The following is a 26,339-nucleotide window of genomic DNA, read 5'->3' as shown; positions in this document are numbered from 1 at the left end:
CTTGCCAAATGTGAGGAAAGATTCTTCCTATTATTCTTCCGCATCCATTCACAGTGTACACAGATAATGTAGTGAGATATTTATTGGTTGTCCCACACACAAAGCCAACCACGATTTGGCAGATCTTCATTTATTTCAACATTTGGAGAATTAGCTGGATTAGTTTCTATAAAACGGCAACCATATTGGTCAGTCTTACGAGTTTGCTCCTAATTTCACTTTCAATTCCTCTACCAGAAGTCCACCGAATTCGTCAATTTTAAGCTCACTTACTTTGATTTCTGGGAAAGATATCGAAAAAATTTTAATTATTTAATTATTGATAACAAAATCATCATTATTCTTGCGCTTGAAAATTTCTCATATTTTTAACAGGAATCGAGATAACTGAGTTCAAAACTGACGGTTAGGTTGAGTTTCTATCATAGGAAATACGGTATTTTAAATAAAACTTATCTAGGCTATGTTCGTTTTTTTCTTCATTTTCCTTAATTGAACTGTGCATCCCTGATCTTTTATTTCTCTTCAAACGCATTCCAAATCACTCAAGATTAATTTTTCAGGACATGACGGGGTGAATTATCCAACTCCATCCAATATTTCTCCACCGACTCTGTCCGAAGAAGAACTATCAGACTACTTAAATGGCTTCGCGTTACTGGGGTGACGAAAAGCACCCGGACGCAATCTATGCTGTATATTTACGCAAGGTTCGATATGTGCCGCCGCAAGGATACGAAGGTGTTCCGGTATGTACATTTTGCATCTATTCAGGAAAAAATATATACCACCACCCACACATGCATACATAGAAGTAGACGAAGCCTCGAAGTGTTTGTTAGGGATGGATAGGGGAAATAAGTATGTACAACAGAAGAAAGCGGGAAGGGGAAGTTTGTATAATAAAAACAAAATTGGAATTGGGAACGTATATATGTTTTTGTGATCACAATCTCGCCAATTCCAAAAAGTAGTCCAGATGGTTGTCAGATACAGTTTCTCGACCCATTTCACGGAGGTGAATTGGTCTTTTCTCTTTTCATAAACCTTTTTCGGCTTCTCCGACCACATCAACCGTATTCGTTCACTCTATCCGTTGTTGTTTTAATTCTAAAATCTCTCGAAAATTTCGGTCAAAATGAGACTCCGGAAATCAAGCGTTTTTACGGTAATCTTTTCATTTCTATTTTTGTTTTGATAAGGTCATTCCGAATCAAAATGTTTAGAATTGGTTTGAATTGACGAATACGCAGGAAATGCTTATTAAAGTTGTAGCTACTCCGGGGATATTGTTGAGTTTTAGCTTTATTTCAAAAAAAAAATTTCAATATAAATTCAAAACTTTTTCATTGAAATCACGTCATGTAAAAAGTTTTGAAACATGGCTTGAGAGAAAAGCTTGCAAATCCCGAGGCCTACACAAAATAAAACATTCGCAACTTCAACATCGTGACAAATATATTCCATTCTAACTTTTTTGCCTTGTTGCTCTTGCTTACGAAATGTGGAGCAGTCTCAAACTACGATCATATAGCTATGATATCGAGGATAAGTGCTCGCGACTGGTTCATTTCATCAGTTCGGTAAGGTTCAGAAGGTCACAACGGTTTTTTGGTTGATAAGAAATTCATTACGAGAGTGAAACACAAAACCAATTAACGATCAGAAAAAGTGAAACTTTTTCGTTTGAGAGTAATTGATAGGGAACAGTTTTGAACATCGGGAAGTGATACGTTGGACTAATGGTTTAAAGGCTAGATTGGTTTTAGAAAACGTGAGAAATTCAAATTCATACTTTATGGAGTTTTCAAAATTATTAATTGCCTCTTATTGTTGTTTCTTGTTGTCAAAAAACTGCTGAAAATCAAGTCAGAGAAGGCTGACACACTGTAATTCACCTAATTCAAAATTGTCAGATTTGAGCTCAATCATCTTGATACCTGTAAGAGATATGAAAAAATAGTCAACTGATAAAATGTTCACCATAATACCGCCAAAATTTTATCTGTTAACAAAACTCTAATAACTTTCACAGGAATATAGATAATTAACCTCAAAGTGCTTCTATCAGAGGAAATACGGTGCGCAGCCCTCATAGACGAAAAATACCGTCCTCTTAAAACTTTCAAGATTTTTTTTCTGATCTCTTAACTTTGGTTCTGATTATTCTCATGTGATAAATCCCTTGGGTTGCGGAACATTCTACCATGCGTGATGCATACAGGACCTGACGACAAGATACCACACTTTAATTTTTTAGAGTCCGTTTTGTAGCTCATAAAATTCTTGTATAAATAGCCCACATTTTTTATTAACTGGAAATTTTAGAATTCCCTAAACACAGTCAGTGTTTCTGTCTTGTAATTGACAATTTGTTATTTTAATTCTACATATCTCATCAGAATGAAATTTGGCGAAAAAAGTTGACAATTACAAAAATGGAAAAAACTTGAATTTTTATTGAGGGCTCTAAAGTGTTCTGTTCCTGACATACACAAAATATCTAACAATTTTGAAAATTTAAGCTTGAAAATCACAATACTATATTTTTCTTAACTATGTAATACCTTCCCACTCCCTACAAATATTCCTTTTGGAACTCCAGTTTATTTTAACAAAACTCATTGTTGGAGCACCTTGGTCTTATCGCAGCCTTTGTTTCTTGATTTTCTCTGACTCATTGCTCAACCAGTCACGAGCCAGCTGCTCACCGGAAGGAAGGTAACCTCCCTTATTTTGAGACAAATTATCATCATAAACACCGGCGTCATCTTTAAAGAAGATCAGATAGCATGCTTCAACCTATATTCCGCGGCGCATTGTCTGCCAACCGTCGACGTCGTCTTCCAACACCAAAAAATGTGTCTATCCTCATTACGTCTTGTTTTTGCTTTGCTTTGGCAAAGCCTCGTTTTCGCTTGTTTTCTAATTCTCATTCTCTCTCTCAATTTCACTGTTTCTTTTCGATTGCGCTTGAATACGATCCATCTTATCACTTTCTATTTGCCATTTTGATATGGAATGAGAAGTAGGAGGGCCTGAAGAGGAGGAGGGCAAGTACAGTGAGAATGTGAGAGTGAGAGTGAAAAAGGAATGTAACGTTTATAGGCAGACGTTAAGTGAGAGACAAGGTTGGAAAAAAAGGTGGCCGAGTGACGACGCGCGTACTTCTCTAACTATTTTTTTCACCACCCCCACCTCCCAGTCATTTTCCCTATTCTGGGCCAGTGTTGTGTTATTGGCCGCCTTGAATAGTAAATCTCTCATCGGTTTCATTTCGGAAAAAGAAGAGGAATTGACGGAGGAGGAGGTAGAAGAGGTGGAGGCAAAGTGAATTGAAGCGGAGGCCTCTCTAGAAGAAGACCCCTCACAATAACCTCTTCGGAAATTCGTCGTAAATCCCCCATTTTCCTCCAAAGAAGTCTCCAAAATCTCAAACAGTTAGAAGTAAGAAAGAGAGAAACACACACACAAAACAACTAATACTACCATGACGACGCGTACTTTTGCCCGCTTCCTTACTTCTGCCGGTTATTCACCCACTGCCAAGATGCGCTCGTCGTCTATTCAACAACTCTATATTATCATGACGGTGAGTACGTTATTCATCCCAATCCCTCTGTTCTTTTTTCTGATGTTAGTGAGAGTAAAACAATAATCCAGTTTATTTTCTCGTGGGAGGTTTTTTGCCAAAGGAAAATATACATAGCACGTACAGCACATCTGTTCGAAACTGCAGCTGTTGGGGTTTTGCGTAGATATACTCTCACTCGGTACCACCAAGTGGGTGATTTCAATGCTTTTTCATCATTCATTTTTATCCTCTAAAGGGGAAAGCGAACAGCTGGGATTAGTGGTTTTATTGCCTGTTGACCTAGATATACATAGAAATCTGTACTTTTCCATATACCACCCACATTTCATTTTCCTGTTCGGAATTTCATGGTGGCAGACATATCTCATGTTTTGATTTGCTCTTTCTTTACATTCTTAATCTGCTTCCTCCTCCTTTTCATCACTGAACGGATCATCTGTCACTATCGATAAAGTTGAGTTCCCCAAGAAACACTAATTCTTGTGTCTTGTTGTTAACCACACCGAAACCGCATGAAGAGGAAAAACAAATGAAACGTTTCATTCCAACCACGAAAAAAAGGAATGTTCGTCTTCACCACACACGAAAACGTGAGATTGGCGTTCGTTCAACAGGTTTGCCCCTGTGTTGAAAACTTTTCATCCATATACACATCATTAGACTGTTCCATGATATGATCTTGTCCATTCTGATGATACACATATTCACGCCGAATAACTGTTCAACACAATTAAAGTTAATGTGTCTGTTGAATCAAAGAATCAAGAAGTAGCAGCAAGAGACAAGAGGATAAGCATTAGAAGCATTTCTTTGCTGGGGGAGCCTTTGAGAAAATTGAGAATCAATTTGTTTCATTCTTGTCTCTTCTTGATGGGGAAGATTGAAAACATTCCATCCATCAGACTCGCCGAGAATTTTGAATTACGATTTATTGCATGTGCTCTTTGATAAATTATTTTGGTGGAGACACATCGACCAAAAAGCTTTTGACAACATTTTGCGAGATAGTTGAGGACCTCCAATAGAAATGCTTTTGACATAATTCATCTTGGTTCTTATTTCAGAAATTCCTCATTTGAAAAATACCTCATTTTCTCAAATGGAATCCTACCCTAAACTTGCACCTTGAGCTCAATTGTTCAGATTTCTATGAGATATATCGAAAATCTCTCAAATGATGAAATAATGGTCATATTATGATAAATATAGTTTTAGTTAAACGTTTTAAAATATTTTACATAAGAACCGAGATAATTGAGGCCATACTGCTTGTATACGGTTGACCTCTATTAGAGCAAATATACTATTGCTGATATTATATACTATTGCTGATATATTTATAAACAATTTTACAGTTGACTATTTCTTTATATTTTCTAAGAATAACGTGAAATTTTGATTCCAAATTCAGTGACCCTTCTATTAAAGGTTTTGAAGTATATTCAGATATAAATTCTTAATTGCAAGTCTGTTATTTCAGCACGGATTAGAAAATTTTGTAAACTTTAGTATTTTTTCGAACTTCGAGTTGCATAATTTTTCGAGGAAAGTTTTTTCAGCTCACATTTTAATACAATTGTGTTCCCAACTAATTTTTTTTCTAAAATATCATTCTGCAAGCCGAATCGCCAAAAAGAATTAATTTTCGCGACCCCAAAATAAGTCAAAGATCTCATTTTTTCCAAAAATCGCTCATGTATGAATTTCAGCTAATTCAACGAAAACAACAGTATACATTTTTTGAAAAAAAAACTAGCTACAATTTTTTTGTTTTCGTAGTCCCAAAAGTAAATGTTTTTTTCTAAAAGTTTGTAAAAAAAGAAATCCGGCCACTCAACACTTTTAAAAAATAAAAATGTCACGCAAAAAGTGAAAAAATCGCGTAAAAATCGAAAATTTTAGTGGCACCCTCAACTCTTATAGCCCCGTATGATTTACTACATAATATACTTATTTATTCAGTTCAAACTGAAGAAAGCTTTCAAAATATGTTACTATGTTGCTTATCGGTGAGTGGAAAAAAAATACAACATCATTTTTTCATATGGCACGTTATGTTAAATAGATAGAAAACTTTTATTTTAGAAAAAAGTTTTCGAGGTTTATACATTTCTTTCAGGGAAACCAATTTCTTAGAAAGAGTACGACCTATATACATTTCATTTTCCGTATTTCATGATTCTCTCTGTTTATTCTCTGTCGGTTTTTGCGTGTGCTCTTTTACACGGCACGGGATGACTCAAACCACTCCTCTCAATTTCTTCTTCTTCTTCTTCTTCTTCTCGCCCTTCAGGGGCACCCAGAACTCTTTTTTCTTTTCTTTCACTTGCTTCTTTCATCTCTTCCAGGACAACATATGTTCGCCTTCACGTTTTTTTTCGGGGTCTTTTTCTCCTATAGTCGCTTTCTTTCAACTCGAGTTTATTAGGAGGCAAGGAATCTTGTTTGCACTACTCCCACCCGAATGCCATTAGTGCCGGCGACAAGTTGCCGAAACTTCTTTATTCGTTGGCCAGAAAAGTTGAAACTTTTGCTGCTTCACTTCTCAGTAAGCGGATTATTCGAAATGAAGACGCGCGAATATTTTTGCCCGATTGCGCACATAGGTCTCTTTATTTCTCGATTTCGCCTCCGAAACCCACCAAATAAATTTTTTCTTCATCAAATCGTTATTTTTCACCAAATTCCGGTCATTTCCTCCTCAAGTGAGCAATGTGCATTCCTTCCTAATTTCTCATCATCTTCAGCTTCATATGCAATACTTCACATTTGACAAAATCACTAGAAATTTCTCCAGACTACCGGTTAGTAGGTCAAACAATGGGTGTGAAATGGAAACTGTCACAGTTAAGAGTAGAAAAAAAGTCATAACTATGTATTTTATTTTCTCACTAAATATAACTTTTTTCTGGTTTCAGCGGTATCGAGCAATCGACCCGGATCGACCTAAAACGGAAAACACTGAAATGTCAAGTGCCGATCATTTAGAATGGGAATCTGTCAAAGAGAAAATGATCAAAGCTGGAACCGTAGAACGGCTTGTGGTAATAAATCTTTTAAAAGCTTTAAAAACCAACATAAATGCGGTAATTTGCAGGAATGCTTAGTTGGCAGCGATGACATGATGGATTCGCGGCATTTCAATGTGTTTTTTGCAACTTATAGAGCGTTCACGGATTCCGCAATTGTTCTGGACTGGTTAGTTTGAAAGATATGAAAGTATTTGGTGAATAGGGGGAGGTCTATATACAGTACCAGCCCCTGTAAGAAAACCAAAACGCGTTTTTCAGTACAGTTTTGGTTATTTTTAAGGGTCTGGAACTCGACTTCCAAATTTCCGACCACTTTGAAAGTTTTGGAGGGTGTGAAACAGACATACATGCAAACATTTGCATTTTTTTACGGAATTTTTTGAATATTCCTAGTTTTTCCGAAATTTGCCGATTTCTGAAAAACTTAACATCCAATCTCCAGACTCCTGAAAATGGTCAAAAAGGGCGAAATTTGACTGAAAAATACGGTTTCATCTCATTGACTAGTACTGTAGGTGAATACTAAAGCAGAATGTTTTTCAGCTTGTTGAGGAGGTACGAAGCACTGGAGAACGAGGTGAACGGCAGTACATCAGCGTTGTTAGTTCAAAAGTGAGTTTTTCTGATTTTTTAAAAAATTTAACAATGATTATTTCCAGCTCTATACGTCAAATTGTGATGTGCTGGCTTGAGACATATCCAGAAGACTTTTACGATCCTGACAAAGATTTCATCATGCTCTCCAGCTTACTCGACTTTGGAGGCCGCAACAAGCTCACCGAGCTACGTGCCAAAGCTCGAAAGCAAAGAGAAGTGTTCAAACGAATCTATGATGAAGGTGGAATGCAAGCGGCGCTTCCGTCACTTGGTCAATACGTGGCTGACATGGGTTTCGACCCATCCGACTACCCCAATAATATCAAAGAGCGGGTCAAAATGTTTGATGTTGGAAAAGAGAACTGCGTGCAGATCGCCGAGCAACTGACGTTTTGGGATGCGGTTAGTAATGATGATTCATTCTTGTGATTTAGCAACAATTCATGAACTTTAGGCACTTTTCAAAGAACTTCTGATACATCAATGTCAAGGATGCGTTTGGTCGAAGCGAAGGACCGCTGGAGAGCGCGTCTACACAGTGAAAGCCACTATTGAACAGTTCAATTCGGTGTCGCAGCGGGTGATGACAAGTATCGTGCTTCCGGATTGTCGGCCGGAATATCGAGCGAAGATTATCAGCAAGTGGATTGACATTGCCAGAGAGTTACGGGCACTGAAGAACTTTTCATCGCTTAAAGCAGTCTTGTCGAGTTTACAATCCGAGCCGGTTCATCGTTTGAAATCGGCATGGAACTTTGTTCAAAAGTGAGTTTTCTAGGTTTTAATAAAATACTGATTACTGAAAAAAAAATGATTTTGATTATTTCGAAAAAAATACGAATCGCTTTTTGTGATCGGGAAAATTTTTTGAATTTTGGTCTAGTTCGGTCCTTTCCACTATTCAAAAAATTGTAATTACAGTAAACCATTTTCTGTTTCCAGCCGCTCCATATCGCAGTTCCGAGAGCTCTCCTCCATTTATGAAACCGACGAAGATGGTGATCAAGGAAACGCTCGGAAGATTCTAGAAAAAGAAGGAACTGCAAAAAGCTCACCACTCCGTCGACCACAACTCATCCAGAACTGCCGACGGACAAAAAGCGATGTGAATCTGGCAGAGTGCCAAGGAACCGTTCCATACCTTGGAAACTTTTTGACTGACTTAGCAATGGTTGATGAGAGCACACCGGACTATACGCCTGGTACATCTTTTGAAATTTTTTCAAAACATAAATGTTTCGAATTTCAGAAAACTTGATAAACTTCGAGAAGCGACGAAAAGAGTTCGAAGTGCTTGCAAAACTCCGATTATTTCAATCTGCTGCACGTGCTTATAACATCCCGATGGATCGTATGTTCTGCGCTTGGTTCTTCTTCCTGCCTTGTCTTGATGAGAATGAATGTTTCAATCGGTCTTTGGAAATTGAGAAGCCACCAGTGCATTCCACACCAGATTTATCTTCGTCAAGGCTGAACAGCAGTTTGTTGAGTAATGGATCTTCGGGAACTCCACCTGTCAAGAAGTGAGTTTTTATTCTGACTACTCTTGAAATTAAGATCACTTATTCTAGCTCAACTCTATCCCGTTTATTCAACTCATCCAGAACAAGTGAAGATAGTGGAAGTCATAATGGCAGCAATGGTCATAATGGTACATGGCATCAACATTCAAATTCTTATTCTTCCTCAACTAACTCTCATATTCCTTCAATAACCACTGGAAGCTCGTTGAACATCTCGGATAATGGAACTGCAAAACACTCTCAGGACAGTGGTCTCCAGTGTGAAGATTGGATCGATGGGCGTCTTGACGGTGGTCCTCCTGGACCCGTACCCCTGTCTGGAACGTCGACAATTCCTCGAGGTACGAATTCGAACTCCCCATCAATCTCAAATGTTTCATGGTCAGGTGGCAGCGAGTTCACACCATCGTCGTTGTTTCCGTACAGTCATAGTCGAAGTAAAAGTGGCGAGTCGTCGCTGCAAGAGGTGAATACTTCGATTTCGACGCGAGTTAGTGTGGATAACACGGTGAGTTAGTTTAATTGATGTGGAGCTGAAACAATTGTGAGGTTTTTCGAAGAAAACATCAAAAAATACGATGCTAATGCCAAAAAAAGACAAAAACAACGAGCGAAAAAAGAAAAAGGTGGTGGAAGAATTTCGCCGCGTAAATCGACACACAGAGAAACCTAGGCCGGCAGCCGGGACGGCCAAGCATGACTCGTTGTGGTGTTAAAATTGTGGTCTATTTGTAAGAAAAGTGGTTGAAATGAATAAGAAAGAAAGAAATAAAACAATTACTTTTCTTCTGTAAATGAACCAACAAATTGTAAAATGACACTTGGAAAAAAAATTGAACATTTTTAATAAATTATAATTTCAGAGTGGCACCCAATCTTTATCCAGAAGTGCAACTCCTATCCGGACACGATTGGCAGAAGTGTTTGACTCTAAAGTCTTCTCGCATCAGAAAAAAGGAAGCGACGCGTCCAGTTGCTCATCTTCGTCATCTTTATCAGCCAATGGATCGTCACCCCCACAAAATTCCTTTTATTTGGCTAGAGTTGGACTGGATGATGACCTCCAAAATACTGATGGGGCAAATTACAAGTGCATAAAGGTGAGTGAGGATTTTGGCATGACCCTATTTCTGAAAACAACTTTTCAGATTGAAAACGGTGATCGCATGCCTCAACTCATCGCCCGCGCGCTTGAAAAACATTTGATAGACGATGAGAAAAATAAATATCTGCTCGTCCAACTTTTGCCACGTGGCGGTGAATTTGTGTTGCCTGACAACTGCAATCCGTTCTATGCTATGGCTCCGGATCCGACGTCGCCAATGTTGAATTTGATGTTGAGGTGAGAGGAAACTTGGAAATCTGAGAGAATCAATGAATAATTTTTTTAGAAAACGAGACTGCAACGGAACCATTGAAGGCGGCGTCTCTCCACAGTTGGGTCCATCAGCCAAAAAATTGAATCGCATGAAGCGAACTAATCTATTGCGATGGAGCAGTGGCTATCTGTAAAACAAGTGCTTGCAAAGTGCTCAGTCATAAAGTCTACCGGTTACCTCGGTTTTTTAATTATTATTGTTTATTTTCAATATCTACCAGATAGTTTATATATGTCTTCTTATTTTTCGTAAAAACGGGTATTTCTCAACAACAACAAAAAACGAAGAAATCCGTTTTCTATAATCACTGTGATTTTCTATGTGCTCTTCGTCCCCGAGTTACAAATTCAAATTTCTATGCCTTACTTTTGTTTCTTGTGTCTATGTGTTCAAACAATTGCTCCAGATTTGATGATTATTACAATTCAAAAATGCAGGTGGTGTCATGTCAATTTACTTAACCGGACAAAAATCAAGTTGTATACTGATTAGTGATTTAAATTTGTATTATCTTAAATTTTAAATTTTTTTGTTATCTTCAGAAGAGAATAAATTAGATTTTTTGTAAAATGAGTATTAAACATTATGGATGTTTAGAGCGGAATTCAGAAATCCAAAAATTAGGCTAATATTCGGAATGAAATACAGTCCGGATTAATTAAAACAGTCAAGCTGATTTTGCAGAATTATATTTAGTTCAGAAAAATTCCGAAGCGTTTTTTTAAATTCATTTGTCAATTTTACTTTTTCATTTATTTTTGTGACTGAGAAATTAGATTCCAATATTCCGATATTCCGAAATTCTCAAAATCTGAATTTTCAATATTCCAGAAATATCCATAAAAGACATTCAGAACATCTTTGATTGCAAATTGCAAACATCATTCTAGAATTTCGGACAATGAAATTGAAAACCGTGAAATTTGTGAAAAATTCTGAAAATTCTGAATTGGCGTTTCGAAGTGTTCTACTCCAATTCATTTCATTTTTGATGCCAAAATCGAAAACCTCTCGACATTGCCTCTCCGTTCGAGTTTGCCGCGGTCGGTGCGGTCTGTTTTGGCCAGTCGGCGGTCCATGATGTTTACCGCCGAAGACATTCGACCTGATATCTTATTTGCACAACGACCGCACCTTCTCTCTTTCCCTCTCTCCACAAATTTTTTGCCCACATGGTTACCTATTGTGCTACGCCTAGCCCTCTATTCGATTGCCGATCCTTGTGAACATGTCTTCGGATTTCATGCGCGTTCTACAGAAACGAGATGTCAACTGGTGCGAAAGCGGACATGGTGAGCTTCAGTTTTTTGTAGTTTTGGTTGGAAGCATATGGATGAGGGGAATAAACAAAATGATTCAAGAAAATCCAACTTTTTTTTGTGTTTTTTGTATTTTTTCTGGATTGCCACCTGTGTGGTTCAAACATTGATGTGCATTACTTCTAAAAACATAAATGCTCTCTTTTTTCAATTATCCTTTTTCTTCAAGATACATTCCAAACCATTCTTTCCATCCTTTCTCCCAATTTCTATTGAAAACTGTTTGTCAATAGAAAAACACCGTTCGGCACATTCCGAGAAATAAAACACACCTTTTGAGGTATCAGTTGTCATCAAACAGTGTCTTTGAAGAATTTCTCCCTTTTTTTTGGAAAATCAGATTTCTAAAAATGAGTCTATAAAATGAAAAAAAAATCGAACTTTGAATTTGTCATATTTTTGTACTGTATATCACTCTTCCGTTATCTCCTAAGTTGGCATCAAAAATAATGATGTTTACCCAATAGATAACAGAAAAAAACTTTGTGGGCGAATGCGGAAGTCTAATTTCTAAAGAAAAACCAAATAATCAAATATTTTCCAGGTTACCCAGCATTCTGTCCAGGACCGAGTGATCCGTCGCACTACAAATATTGCTGTACATTTCCTTATTTAAAATCCTATAAACCATCTTGTTGTATGCTTCCGACGGACGGCATCTGGCTGTTAACGTATTGCTCATCATGTATCATCCTGTTTGTATGTGAGTAAATTTTCACAAAACAAAATTTCCAAGAATCATAAACAGTATCGGCCAAAAAATGTCTAATTCACCTACACTATAACCTGAAATAGAAGGTCCTAACAACTTTGAGCCAATTTTTCTGAGTTCTTGTTCAAAGTATCAAGAAATTAAATGACGAAACTAATAAATAGTTCATCATAATACCAGAAGTGTTGTGTCAGCTGTAACATTTTCGTAAGCTTACATAGGAATCCAGATAATTGAGCTCAGACTTGACATTGTGGGGCTCTACTATAGTCTTCTTACTCTCCTATTATTTGATTTTCGAGTATCACTTTCTTCAAAATAGAGTTGATGACTCAAACTTTTTTGTAAAATGGAGCAAATTGAATCGTCCGACAAAAATGATGCTAAAGTATTCTCATCTTAAAAATAATAAGAAAAAAAATTTAACGAAAAAATTCACTTTTTGGAAAATTTTGGATTTTTGGATGCTTTTTTCAATAATCTGGAAAAAAATAGGAAACGATCAGGAATGTGAAACATAACATTTTGAACATAATTAAAGAAACTTTGGCCGACTTTTAAGCAGATAAAACCTTATCAAAATAGAATTCTGTGCATGCTATGGTTGCTCAAAGTGTCAGCTAGAGATTCCCTGCTTCTGGGCGTGTTCTACCATCGTTCCACAATTTCAAATTGTCAATAATAAATTGTCACTGCTGTCATGTTTTCATAATTTTTTAGGTGTTCATCTTCAATCTCTGATTATTTTTCACTCGAAAAAGTGTTTCTTCAAGCACCAGAAACTGACTTCATAAATTGTGAGACAAACTGAAACCATCGTTAAGTTCACTTCAAGCCATTCTGATAAAGTGGGTTGACGGAAATTGATATTTTTCTTATGAATATCTATAATACATTCATTTCGCATCCTGGAAAACATAATTTCCTTTTGTGAAAGCATCCAAAAGTCCAAAATTTTCCAAAAAGTGAATTTTTTCGTCAAAATTTTTCTTTATCATTTTCAAGATGAGAATACTTTGACATCATTTTTGTCGGGCAATTCGCTCCATTTTACAAAATAGTTTATATTTTTTTGAGAAAAGTTATGCTCGAAAACCGCAGAGTGGACAACCTTTTGCACTGTAATGTATATTTCTTGAAACCTTCCTGAGAAGCACTGAGTTCAGAGTCGTGATACTCTTAAACGGTTTATCTTATTTAGATGATGTTGTACAAAACGTTTTCATCTGAGGAATTGAAAAACTATATTTGCTCAGTATTTTCGGAAAATTTCAGAATTTTTAGTTTGATAAACTGTTTTGCGGTATTCTAAATTCGAAACATAAAGCTTCTTCATTACTAGTCCAAATCTGAAGCGCTATTTTGAAAATCACTTTTATTTTGACATTTTTACAAAATTTTCTAACCGTGTTTGTCAAGTTTCAAGGATGGGCCAAAACATTGTGACTTGAGTAGCTGCTTTTTCGGAAATTCACCATAAAGAATCATCGAACTATAAAGTATGAACTTGAGACCTTGACTGTGAAATTTTCATTACGATACTTAGCCTATCTCCGGTTTCGACAATTTCAAAAAATTTCAAAATTCAACTATTGTCAAAATTTTACAAGTTCTGCCTGTACTGTGACACTGACACATTCATAAAACGTTTCAAATTTTCCATTTTCAGTTTTCATCGCACTGTATTGCTGGTGTTGGCCGTCGAGCCGTCTCAACAAACGGATGAACCGTACTGCACCCCCGCCAGTGATCTCACAAGATGAAATATTCCCGCGAAGAAACTCCTACAAAAGCAGTATTCCTTTTGATTAAACTTATTACTTCTCACACTCATGCAATCACTTCACTTACAACCTCCTTGTGTTTTACGCTGAATAAAAGTTCAAACAAATGTTAAGGCCACAAGAAGTCGGTATTCTCCCTTTGAAGTTTTTCAAATAGTTATGAAAAATGGAAACATGTCTCATCTTCTTCTTTAAATAGCCGCCAAACGCGGCAAATTACCGCATTTGCTATGAGTGTATTTGTGACTCTGCAAATAAAAATAACAAGTTGAGGCACTTGTCATCATCTTTGGAAAATGCGCGGGAAAAAAGGATATATAGACGGAAGAGGATTCTCGATTGCCGTAAATGGATTACACCAGTGTACATATCACAAAGAGGACGCCGAGCAATAACATAGCGACCTCGGCCGTCCTAATTCGATCTACTAACGGGGCAGATGTGTCCCAAAGAATAGGAAGAGAGCGATAGCTCATCCTACCTAGTACCGCGAGAAATTGATGGAAATTGTTGGGTCCTAGAGGAATTGGAAGGATTGAAAAATTGAAAAGATGAGAAGCGGAGTTGAAAAGAAACTCGTTCAGAATTTTCATAAAATGTTCAATAAACCTGTGATACAGTAAGACAGTACGAAAAAGTCAAGGAAAAAATTACCGTGCACTTTCAGCTCAATTATCACGGACTTTTTAAAAGATGTGAACATTCTGTCAACTGATTAAATACTGGTGATGTAATGATAAAAATTTCCCTAGTTGGCAGATTATTGTTATCTCTTAAAGGATTTGAAAGAATTGAGCTTGAAGTGAATGCATAGGGTGGTCTTTTGTCAGTCTGTTTACGGTAGTACATTTAACGGAACATTCGAATTCCAAATTCCAAATTTTAAATATCGCGCGACACAAAGACAACGGCGACAATATTTTGGAAAGCGTAATATTATTTTTCTCGATTACCAAGAGACTTAAAGAAGTAGAAAATTTTTTGGCGGTCTTACAAGGTTGCATGATCTCTATGCAGCTTTTGAATCCGATACCTCGCAATTGTTTATTTTCTTCCTAAGTTTAACGAATCTAAAACGAGAAAACAGGAATTTCAAGATACTGTGTTTGCTCTAATAGAAGACCGCCCTATACGTGCATTTTGAGCTCGAATATATCGGTTCCCAAGAAATATATTCAAAATCTGTCAACTGATAAAATACTGCTGATAATATGATGAATAATTTGTTATCCGGTGATTTTTTCATATCATCTGAAAGAACCGAGATAATTGAGCTCAAATTCACGTATAGGCTGGACTGCTATTGTAGCATTTACGGTACTTATTTCGTGGATTTTTAACGTAGGTTTACTGTACCTCAGGTGTATCATATCTTCCTCAAAATTTCTCAGCAAATTACTTATCATCTTCTCTAACTATTATTTTCAACTGAAAAATCAAACGTTTGTTTTTTATCGAGTACTGTAGACGGGAAAAGCAAATTTCGAAAACTGAGAACTTATAGGACTCAGGTCGCATTTCAAATTATAGGATTCAGAAAAAATGTTCGTAGGGTTTGGGACCGTGTCGTTCCAGAAACTAAAAATTCCATTTTTCACTCATCACTCTTTTCGACTTCCCCTATTCAAGGATACCAAAATCCGAAAACCAAAACCCAGTGAGTTAAATTACAATCATAACTAGACTCATCTTCCACAAACACACACACGCATGCATCTTCTGCGCTCAATTTCAATAATCGAATGAGGAAACGGCAATCCTTTGTTCTTGCCCTCCTGCTCGCATGGTGCTCGCCCCCCATGGGGTCATCATGCTGAACCCCCTTATTACTGTAGATTGCTTTTTATCCATTACAATTCATGGAGACAAACAAAACACACTGCGGATAACAAGTTTCTAATGGGTATCTGAGAATAATAGAGATTCCACAAAGCTATAGGTTTTTCTAGATAAACAAATATTTTTCCGATTTGCTAATTATTGCTCTTAAAAAACATAGAACAACATCCCCCCTATTTTTTTTGGAAAGATATTTGGAAACCGAATATCTGTTCTGACAGATGTTGATTTACAATTTCCCGCCAAAACCTGAATAAAACCTTTCATATACATGCACACATACACAGATGTATGATAACTTTACAACTCTCTCCAGATTGTACATTTCTATTGTTTTTCGTTACCGCCATATATTTCTGTTCGCACACGTAAAAACTCATCAATCGAGGCTCATGGGACTTATTGCCTTACTCGGAGAGGAATTTCTGATTGTCGGCATCCTGCTGCCAGCTCATTAACTCCTTGATATACTCTCTTGAGGTGCTTGTTGCCACTTGATTACCTTCATAAGTGTTGGGGCAGTAAAGAGGCATCCTGAGGATGGCTCAAATGTTACATCGAAAACCATTTGTCACGAGATACAAAATTTCGTGCAATGGCTACTTGCTTCTAACGTCGGTCAGAGAAATAAAACTTGTCCAACTTTCTTTTTCTCGTTGACTCATCGATTCAACGACTTTTTATTTCTTGATTTTTTTTTGCTCTTAACTCTAGCAACGTTATTTCAAATTTTTAGTTGATTCGCTCTTTCATATGATGTGAAAATCCCCAGTACCCCCAAAAAATCCCTTTCAAAATCACCCGAAAAAAGTTTTAGGGACAGATGTTCGGCGGCTCGTTTTTGTAACTTTCCTTTTTCGTGACCCTTACCAGCTTTGGTTTTTGTGTGTCTACTTCAAACACTGATGCGATTTTTTGAATTTTTAATCTATCAGTTTAGATTTTCGTATAGATGTCATAAGTTATGGAACCTGACATTTGATGTTAGGGACTTGAAAAAATATAAGACTTGAAATTTCAAGAAGAGTTATAAATCTTGGAGGTCATAAAGCTTTCACTATACTGATTTGAGGGGAATATTTTTTAATATATTTTTTTATTTCGAAGTAAAACCCATCCAAAATGATGCTAAAGGCTTTTCTAACAGCTGCGTCATTGTCTGAAAAATGAGTTGTCAGGCCATTATGAGCTTACCGTATCTTTCAAGAGTGTTCACCACATTCCATACAACTTTTATTAATTTTCTGACATTCGATGTGAAGCTCGAAATTTTGAAAAGAGTGACAAATTTTGGATTACGCTGTTACTACATCTTTGATTAATCAGAGGGGAAATATTTTTAGATGTTTGACTAAAAAATAGAACCAATCCAGAACGATGCTGAGCGATTTTCTTACAGTTGTTACTGGAAAGAGGTTACTGGAATGAGTAATTAGCGGGATATCCTTGAAACATTTTCACCACATTCCTTGCAACTTTCCTTAATTTTTCCCCGATTGAACTTTGATTTTTACTACCCTCTTTCTTATTTCCGAACCTTGTTTTCGTTTCCTTTCAGCTCACTTTAATTGACGACAGTAATCGAATTGAAGACATACACTACCAGAACCCACAGACACTGGTCTCGATTACCATTCAAAGGCAAAAGTTGGAAAACAAGTGGGCGTGTCTTGCTGGGACGCGTCGATTGGTCGTGCCGCCGCCAGAGCCGTGGTTGCCTCTGATCTTCGTGGGGTGTGGGAGGAGCTTGAAGTGGCAGGGGTCAAGACTGAAAGAAGTCATTTGATATTTGCGACACAAGTTGCGCACATCGACAGTCAAGCTGGTGTCTGCGGCGGTTGATATTCTGAAAATGAGTGACGAGGATGAGCCGCTCAACTTCTCGACATCAAAAGATCCAGGTAACCACAACATCACATCACTCTCTATTTTTGATTCTTCCTCCTATTTCCGGCTAGTCTGCGAGTTTACGCACTCTACCCATTTATCCACCTATCCGTTTCAAAAATCATATCTTCTTTTGACGTTACTTTTCTTGTTAGAAGACTCTGCTTTTTCCTCTTGACATTTCTCATCATCATCAATATAGGGCCCCGCGACAATACCTTATTGTTGTGCTTCTGACAGGAAATTATGCATCGTTGAATCAAATGCACATGACATCTTTCCTGTCTCTGTTTTTGAGTCGCGCCATAAGATCGAGAATGAGGAGGAAATATAGCGGCGCGAGAACAATAATTATTTTCAGAAGACACAAAGGAAGGGATTCTTGGGGTACGGTCGATTTTCAACACTCCTCTTCTGTTTCCACCTCCAATTTTCAACGCAGGTAAATGCGATTTTTGGTATTTGACAAAGGTTGTAGTGGGGATCTTCATCAAATGAGAAGATAACATTCTCGAAAAATACAGTATTTTTATTTTTTGATAATGCTAATAGGCTAAATTGTCAGTTTGTGAGAAGTTAATTGAGGCTCAGCCACGTGGATTATTTTTAGGAGTTCTGAGAACGATCAAGAGTTATAGTCATAGTTTTAGTCAACACAGTTTATCTTCAACAAGTTCAAATAAGGAATTGCAGCTTAATTTAAGTTCACAATTTGAACTTCTACGAATTTCGATTTTCTTTCCATGAGTTTTTGGGGTGGATCTTAAGTAGATGTATTCGAAAACTAAGTCAGGTAAAAATTAAGCTACTAAGAGGAACTAGAAAAGTTAACTATTAATACAATTTTATTATTTTTAGTCTAATGATCTCAGATTTAGAAGGAAGTACTAGAATATTTTCAAGTTTACCACATTTGAACTAATTTATCTTTATTCCTGTGAAAGATATCAAAAATGTGTCAACTGATAAATAGGTTATGATGGTGTCATCAATGTTTTATCAATTGACCACTTTTGTATACCTTTTACAGAAAATGAGATAGATGGGCTCAAGTTTGACGGTTTGGGGTTGCTTCTATCAGAGGAAAAAAGTTATTTGTAATATCCTATCAGACATTTTATCATTTGAAAAGTTTTCAATTTCTTTGCCTAAAATTAAGATAGTAAGAGCGTACAAATTGTTAAAGCGAAAATGCAAATCTACCGTAATCCAATCAACGTTTGCTCAACATATCCCGGTTGTAAACACTGGAAAAAACCTGTAATAAACATCGAAAAATTTCACACATGACATATTTTTGATGAAATTTTTTTTTGTGCTTTGAGCACTTTCTGATATCTTCTACAAAAAACCAATAGATTTAGCTTTATTTTGAAACCGACAGAAGCAATAATCGAGATTTCCATTCTAGGCGTGATTTCTCCTCACATTGCTGCCGCTCTAGCCATGTCATTCAATCAACAGAGGATGAACGCTAGCGTATCACCACCATTGGACCATACCACTATCAGTGTGAACAGCTTCCCCTCTATGGGATCAGTTAAGTCGGACAGTCCTCCAACATCATCGTCTCCAACGCTTTGCTGTGCAGTATGTGGCGATGTTAGCAGTGGGAAACACTATGGTAATAATGTTCTTCTCTTCCTTTTTCGAGACATTTTGGTTATTTAAGGCATTCTTGCCTGCAATGGGTGTTCTGGATTCTTCAAGCGATCAGTCAGAAGACGACTGATCTATCGATGCCAAGCAGGAACCGGAAACTGTGTTGTCGATAAAGCCCATCGCAACCAATGTCAAGCTTGCCGTCTCAAGAAGTGCTTGAACAAGGGGATGAACAAAGATGGTATTCGTGAATTTCATATATCTGGAGAATCGTGTCGAGTTTCAGCTGTACAAAATGAGAGGCAACCTAGAAATACGGCAACTATCCGACCAGCAATCGATATGGATCCTCAGAACTTCTTTCGGGAGTATGCAGGTGCTGTGTCCGCAATTATGGGACACTCAACAATGATTAAACGGGAAGATTCACCATCCAGTGCCAGTGATGGTAAAACTGAAGATGAGAAGGTAGGACTACGGTACTTTATTTTCTGTTTTACACTTGTTTTCCAGAAAGACAGCCTCCAAGAATCAGCACTATCCCATATGGAGAGTATTCTCCAGTGGGCCCAGCAATTCCGTCTTTTTGCAGTTCTGACCGAGTCAGAAAAGGTACACGAGCCAACTTCATGATGATATACACGTAATTTAATAATTCCAGCGTCAAATTATTCTGACCCAATGGCCACGTCTCCTATGTATTGCATTGTGTGAGCAGTCGGAAGACGCATCGCTCGACGAGCACCTCGGCAGCATCATGCTCAAATTCCGACGTTTAGACGTTTCGCCAGCGGAATTCAATTGTATGAAAGCGATCACCATCTTCATGAAACGTGAGTGAAGTAAAGGGGGTCTGAGGAACCATCGGATGGCGGAGCAAGCATCATTACCGTATACCCCAAACCACTTGTGTCCCAAAAAGAGATGAGAAAAGAAGACACGACGTTGTTGCTCTGTGTCGCCGCTTCTGTCGGCTGATGGGTTTTCGGCAATTGTGTTATCCCTCTTGCCCTGGTGTCTTTTCTACCAAAATGTGAAATGCAACCACGGCATGCCATTAACTCTTTACCCACAGCCTGTGTCCCCGGAGGCTCGTCTGCGCATCCCGAACTCGGGTGCTCCATAGAGCCACGGCGCGAAAAGGTAATTTGGGAAGAGGAAGAGTAGTTAGTCGCAGTCCATCCATTATTTGTTTGCTCCAATCTACACAACCAAAAAGGCATGAGTAACTTCCGAATTTGATACTCTATGGGTACTTTTGGGTCAAATGTAAAAAGGATCGGTTACATAGAAGTTTTTACGAATGATTTTACAAGGTTGCACACTAGAAGTATAATCGGGATTTGCGAGAAAACATTTCAAAAAAAATTAAAAATTTAAAGGGGAAATTTTATTATTTCAGCCAACGATGATTCCGAGTACCAATTCGAAGAACAACTCGACCAATGCATTTGCCTCCTCCAACAATGCTGTTTGAAACTTGACTCGTCGCCTTCGAGATTTGGAAAACTTCTTCTTCTCCTTTCTGAAATTCATTTCTATCAAACCAGTAACCTTGAATCACTTCTCGATTCTAAAATTTCTTTTCTTGTCTCGCGATTCTTGTAAGCGCTAAAAGTCCACGATACCCACTACCTATTTTTTCAAAATTTTTTCGATCATTTGTCGTCAGTTCACTCCAGCCATATCTGCTCAGTCAGATCGCTCTCAAAACCCAACTACTCAGTTTTTTGATAATCAGCTCCTTTTTTTTCATGACATATTGATAAGTGTCGACATTCCTTTTGTGTATTGATACTCTCTATTCTTGACACCAATAAACATTTCAAAATTTAAAAACTTCGGCTATTTTCAGTTTTTAAAAAAATCTACGTATGTTTTTCAAAAGTATTTATTGATTAATTTGTATTAGTAGAAAACAATTTTCTATATCAAAACAGAGGAGAAAGGAGATGATTTTTCGGAGTCACGTGTGCATTCTGGTGTGACGGTGTACAGTTTTTAACATTTAAAATATTAAAAATCGTCGCGACTTGAAAAAATAATTGTCTCAGAAACCAAATGGTGCGAAAATGTGTTTAAAATTAGGTGAATTTTCAAGTTGTTGAGTTGTCGTATAATTAATGTCTTTGAGGGAAAACTTTCAAAAAGTATTCATGGAATATGTTTGATAACAAATCGAACGATAGTTTCGAAGTAAAATTAAACGGTAGCTTTGCAGTGTTTATGAATTAAATTGTTTGATTCCTAAAGCCACTTTTTCAAAAATTGTAGGAAAATAACGAAAACAAAAGAATTCATGCAGAGGCCGAAAAGAAAACCAGCAGATTTGATGTTTCTCAGATTTCACGAGAGGATATGTGAGAAAATAGATGAAACAACCAAATGCGCGGAGCACTTTTCCGTTTATTTTTTCTCCTTCAAATCTGAACCATAGTTTTCTTATTTATTTATTTTTCATTTTATTTTGATAAAATTGAATTGTTGGAAAGGTCCAATATGACAGCTCTGAATGCTTTTTTAATTTTTGAATTTGAACTTTAAAATTGAACTGCTTTTGTTTTGCCGATAAAAAACAGTGAATTTTATATCTTGAAGTTTGTAGAAGTCTATTGCACAACGTCCACACTGGTTGCCTATATATTTCCTTATACTATGGAACCCCTTTTTTCAATGAAAAAATCTCACCATTGATTTCAAACTTTTTGAATTTTTAAACAGATTCCGATTGATAATTATCCTCATTGAAATACCAGAAACCATGTCCCAGGATCCAGACATACATCAAGTGCTTAGAGCACATTGGTTCAAAGGGTCCATCTTAGGGCGTAGTCTCAATGTTAAATAATAGCAGCTTAAACCTATAATTTTGAAAAATGAATGAAATTGTAAAATTTTTTCTCGTCCTCCCACATGTTCCACAAAGTCTTAACTTTGGAATAAATTTTGAAAGCTAGATGTATCCATTTAGATGTACACTTGGATACTGGACCTCAATTCATTTATCCATATTCTTAACTTTGTTTTTTTCAAAATCTGATTAGTTTCTTACCGAAAAATTGTCTATTATGAGAGATTCTGTTCAGGTCACTCTGTCTTCCTAATTGAATGATCAATCAGATCGCACATATGTTTTCTTATCAGGCAACATTCAATCCCTCATTGGCATGAATTTGAATTTCTTCATATTATTCTCATTCTTTGCTTCTCATGACAAAACACGGCTCTATTTATTCTTAAAACGTCATTTCGTCTCGAGGAAGAAACACAAGATTCGTGAGATGTCTCTGTCAAATTCTGTTTTCTTGACGGATCCCAGAGGCTCCTTTCGATTTTGGCATTTCGTGAATAACTAGTAGAAATGAGCAACACACTCCTCACACATTCCTGATGTTTCAGAAGAAGGAAGATGCAAAATGTCAACTAGTTTGATTGGAATTCCCTCGTTTAGTGATGGACACTTCTTGAAAAAAGACATAGCGTACATCTCCTTGCTCTTTTTTTCTTTTCGGCCCTCGAAAACGGGTCTAATGTCAAATATAGACATGAATATGATAAAACGAGTGTGTAGTTGTCCATCAAAAAGTTTCGAGAGCCAAAAACATGTCACCTCGTCGTCCTCCCGATGCACATCGTGGTGTGTGGTGGTGTCACATGAAATTCTGGAAATACATATCAAAAGAAGACGTGACTATTCTATATTGAAGGCTTTTTATTCTCGACGGAGGAGATTGTGCGATGGAGAGCACTTGAAGAAAGCAATCTTCAGAAAATAATTCGGAGGCAATTTTGCCGCGTGCGCGGGACGTATCACTTGTCACATCGCATATGCTTCTCTTTTGAGCCATCTTCGGCATTCTTTTGATTTTTGACTTTCTCGAAAAGGCCTTTCTCCTGTAATGATCTTTTTTTCTCTGTATTTGAAGAAAAACATTTTTCAATGCATGAAAATTCAAACAAAGGAAGAATTCGTTGAATTCAAAAATATTTGTTCTCCTTCTAAAAAACCTTCCAAAACATTTCTCGAAATCTTTCCATTTGTATCTTCTTTCATTTCCCACATTGTTTTTGTATTTTTCATTTTTCTTATTCCCGCCATATTTTAGTAGCATTTCATTTTTTTTTTTGAAATGAAAAAAGAAGAATAAAAAAGCAAAGAAAAAAGTTGCCTGCTGCTGGAATCGAACCAGCGTCGCCACGGCCACAACGTGGAGTACTAACCACTATACTAAGCAGGCCGAAAGAGAAACGAGTAGACGGCAAATATATTCCAACTGCTTGTGACCCTTAGAGAATAGAGACGGAGGAGAGAAGAAAAGGTAAGTAAGAAGAAAAAAGGAGAAGAGGGAAAATAAGAGATTATGAAATAAAAGAAATTTATAAGAAAAAAAATACAAGATTAAATACAAGTATAATTTGAAAAATTAGGAATAATCCTTCGTTTTCCTAACTTCGCCGTACGTTTTGAGTCTAATTTTGTCAAAATCTAAGCACTTGAAGGTGGAAATTCGCTTCTCAAAAAATCTCAATTTTACATTTTGATTTTATTGTTTCAACACTCTTTACAATTTTAAAAAGTGGTTTCCGTAACTGAATAGTTTCCTTTTCTTAGAACGATTTGTTTCCAAACAATTCTGTCCGAAAAAATATCACAAAACTTTTATGAAAGATTGTCAACTTTTTGAACTAAAAAAAATATTTTAGAATTTTAAAAATTTAAAAATTTAGATTTTTTGAACGGAATAATTGTTTTGTTCACAGAATATGTAATTTTTATACCGCCCCTGACAGAAACCCATCCAAATGGTCTACTTTAAGCTCAATTTTCTCCGTTTTTGCGAAAGATATAAAAAGATTTTTTACTACGAAATTATTCATCATATACTACTATTATTTTATTTGTTGACAGATTCTCCGTATTTTTCACAAAAATTGAGAATAAATGGCTCAAAGTTGAGAGTTAAGTAGTCACCTATCATTTTTCATGAATTTACAAGGGAACCTCAACACCTCACAAGCCCAGATTTTGATGAAAATTTCAGGATAGGTGTTAACAATAGGCTATCCAGACATCTCTGAAAATTTTAGAATCCGCCCGAAAAGTTTCAGCGAGTTACATCAGTTTTAGTACCAAAAATCGCCGGTTTAGTGCAAAATCAACATTTTCAAAGACGATTTTCACAAGTGCTAGTATGTTTCAAAGCATGAAATGTGTTGTGTCATACTTAAAATTCAATGAAATTTGATTTTTAAAACTTGTTCTCAGAAAAATATGTGTTTTCAATTTCCGAAAAAAACTGGACAATCGGGAAAAATTCGTATATGAAAAGTTTTTTGCTCTTGAGAAAAAGTCTGAAATATCACATTTAATATAAATTTGAGTATAACACAACAAATTTCCTTCTTAAAACGACCTAGAACTTGAGAAAATCGTCTTTGAAAACGCTGATTTTGCACTAAAACGTCGATTTTTGGTACTGAAAATGATATAACTCGGCTAAACCTGGAGGGCGGATTTTAAACTTTTCGGAGGTGCTTATTGTTGACTTGTTCTGAAATTTTCATCAATATCTGGGTTTGTGAGGTGTTGAGGTTCCCTTGTTAGTGAAAAAATGTTTTTTTCTTATTTATTATTCACTCAGCTCCATTGATTTATCTACGTGAAAATAGCTTGAAGCCTGAATTGACTTATACATATCTTCAAAATTTTCAACTCAACGATATTTTACATCATTCTCGTTTCAAACTTTCTAGGGTTCATGCAAAACTTAATTTTGCAGTTGTGAGCCTTTGATTTTACTGAAATGAAAATTTTCCCAGCAGTCGAAAAAATTCAAAGAAGACTCAATCCAATTTCCGTGTGTGGCGTGCATAGGTTTTTTTCAAGTTTCTCAATTTCCGTCGTCACTTCTCGAAAATTCATTTCTCTTTGTTTTCAACGAACTTCTGCTGCTTTTCCTCTTATACGGGCCGTATTGGATATGGAGGCCCATCATCTAGTGACGTAGGCCACACAAGAATCATGAAAGTTGACGCTACCGCCCCCTAATTCCATTATGTACCTCTTCTTCTTCTTCTGCTTCTTCTTCTTCTTCTTCGTCTTCTCCTCCCTTCTTCGAACCTTCACAAAAATACTCGTGATGCGCGTGTCTCTGATCTTCCACGCCCGCCTTCCTCCCAAAAATTGAATTACCTTCTGGCAAAACTGAAGCATCAGCGTTGTCTAAAATTTGGAGACTGAACAAAGCCACTATTTTGTTACTTTTAAATCTTTCTTCTCCCTTTTTTATCTGCTTCCTCTCAGACTATATTTTCTTTATTTGCGGACCACATGAGTCTCACTTATAGGAATTCGAGTCAGGACTTTCTGTTTTCCTTTTTTTCAGAAGTTCGATCTCTGAAATAGTTGTGGAATAATTAGGCTTGTCCTCCCCGGGAAAAAAACCCGAAAACCTTCTGAGCTCGTTGGACTTCATTCCTTGTTCTTCTAATTAGGTCCCCCAACAAAAATGCATGTCTAAAAAGGTAGTACATGTGAGAGAAGGGAGAAAGTGACAGAAAATGTTCGAAACTTGTTCGAAAGGCGACGACGTAGTATATCTGCTGAGCACATCACTTAGTTGACGAGAGGCCTCTCTCGCGTCAATTTGATTACCATCTCCTAACTGAACAACCAACACAACACAACTACGATTTGCTATTCTTTTTCTTCCTTTTTGGTCCCTTCCCACCGTGTGACCGAAGAAATAAAGAGTGGGCATCTCATTTAAATTAGCCCCGATTGTTTTCTTTGGCTAAATATTGTTTGTTTAGGCGAGAAAACTCTGTGGTCAAGTGGTACATTAATTTCAGCCAGTTTGTGGTTCAGGCTCTTTAGCCACGAATAAAAGGAGTCATAAATAAGAGTTGTTGACTCGGATTGTTGCGAAAATCTAAATATGCCAATTTTCAGTGCATACTGTAGACTATTGTCCGTATTATTAAGAGAAATGTGGTCAATGTGAGGAAAAAGGAGTACTTTCACGTCATTTTTATATCAATTTCAAAAAATTTTGACAAATAAAATTGAC

At 36.8% G+C, this 26,339-nt stretch overlaps 3 protein-coding genes and 1 non-coding gene across 4 annotated transcripts; 3 read left to right on the top strand and 1 right to left on the bottom strand.

Moving 5' to 3' along the window:
* Positions 1 to 644: 644 nt before the first annotated feature.
* Positions 645 to 10,259, top strand: Cbr-rgl-1 (the record flags this gene model as incomplete). The annotated part of the gene is made up of 12 exons (XM_002644294.1): positions 645 to 749; positions 6,514 to 6,639; positions 6,693 to 6,793; positions 7,171 to 7,239; positions 7,287 to 7,626; positions 7,679 to 7,989; positions 8,167 to 8,426; positions 8,474 to 8,747; positions 8,796 to 9,255; positions 9,611 to 9,847; positions 9,896 to 10,089; positions 10,139 to 10,259. The coding sequence occupies 12 exons, from the start codon at positions 645 to 647 to the stop codon at positions 10,257 to 10,259; spliced, it is 2,598 nt and encodes an 865-aa protein (XP_002644340.1).
* Positions 10,260 to 11,354: 1,095 nt separating this feature from the next.
* Positions 11,355 to 13,969, top strand: CBG14157 (the record flags this gene model as incomplete). Its single annotated transcript, XM_002644293.1, has 3 exons — positions 11,355 to 11,418; positions 11,990 to 12,148; positions 13,827 to 13,969. 3 exons carry the CDS (start codon positions 11,355 to 11,357, stop codon positions 13,967 to 13,969), a joined length of 366 nt encoding a protein of 121 aa, XP_002644339.1.
* Positions 13,970 to 17,632: 3,663 nt separating this feature from the next.
* Cbr-fax-1 lies at positions 17,633 to 20,877 on the top strand (the record flags this gene model as incomplete). The annotated part of the gene is made up of 7 exons (XM_045239453.1): positions 17,633 to 17,681; positions 18,029 to 18,109; positions 19,079 to 19,291; positions 19,340 to 19,737; positions 19,783 to 19,881; positions 19,931 to 20,102; positions 20,672 to 20,877. 7 exons carry the CDS (start codon positions 17,633 to 17,635, stop codon positions 20,875 to 20,877), a joined length of 1,218 nt encoding a protein of 405 aa, XP_045095344.1.
* A 2,558-nt stretch (positions 20,878 to 23,435) lies between these two features.
* CBG28651 lies at positions 23,436 to 23,507 on the bottom strand. Its single transcript has one exon. It is a non-coding gene (tRNA).
* Between the last annotated feature and the right edge of the window lie 2,832 nt (positions 23,508 to 26,339).

This window comes from Caenorhabditis briggsae, assembly GCF_000004555.2.
Source record: "Caenorhabditis briggsae complete genome, chrX, whole genome shotgun sequence".
NCBI lineage: Eukaryota > Metazoa > Nematoda > Chromadorea > Rhabditida > Rhabditidae > Caenorhabditis > Caenorhabditis briggsae.
Note: the sequence above shows the minus strand (reverse complement) of the source record. Positions and strands in the feature narration are given on the sequence as shown.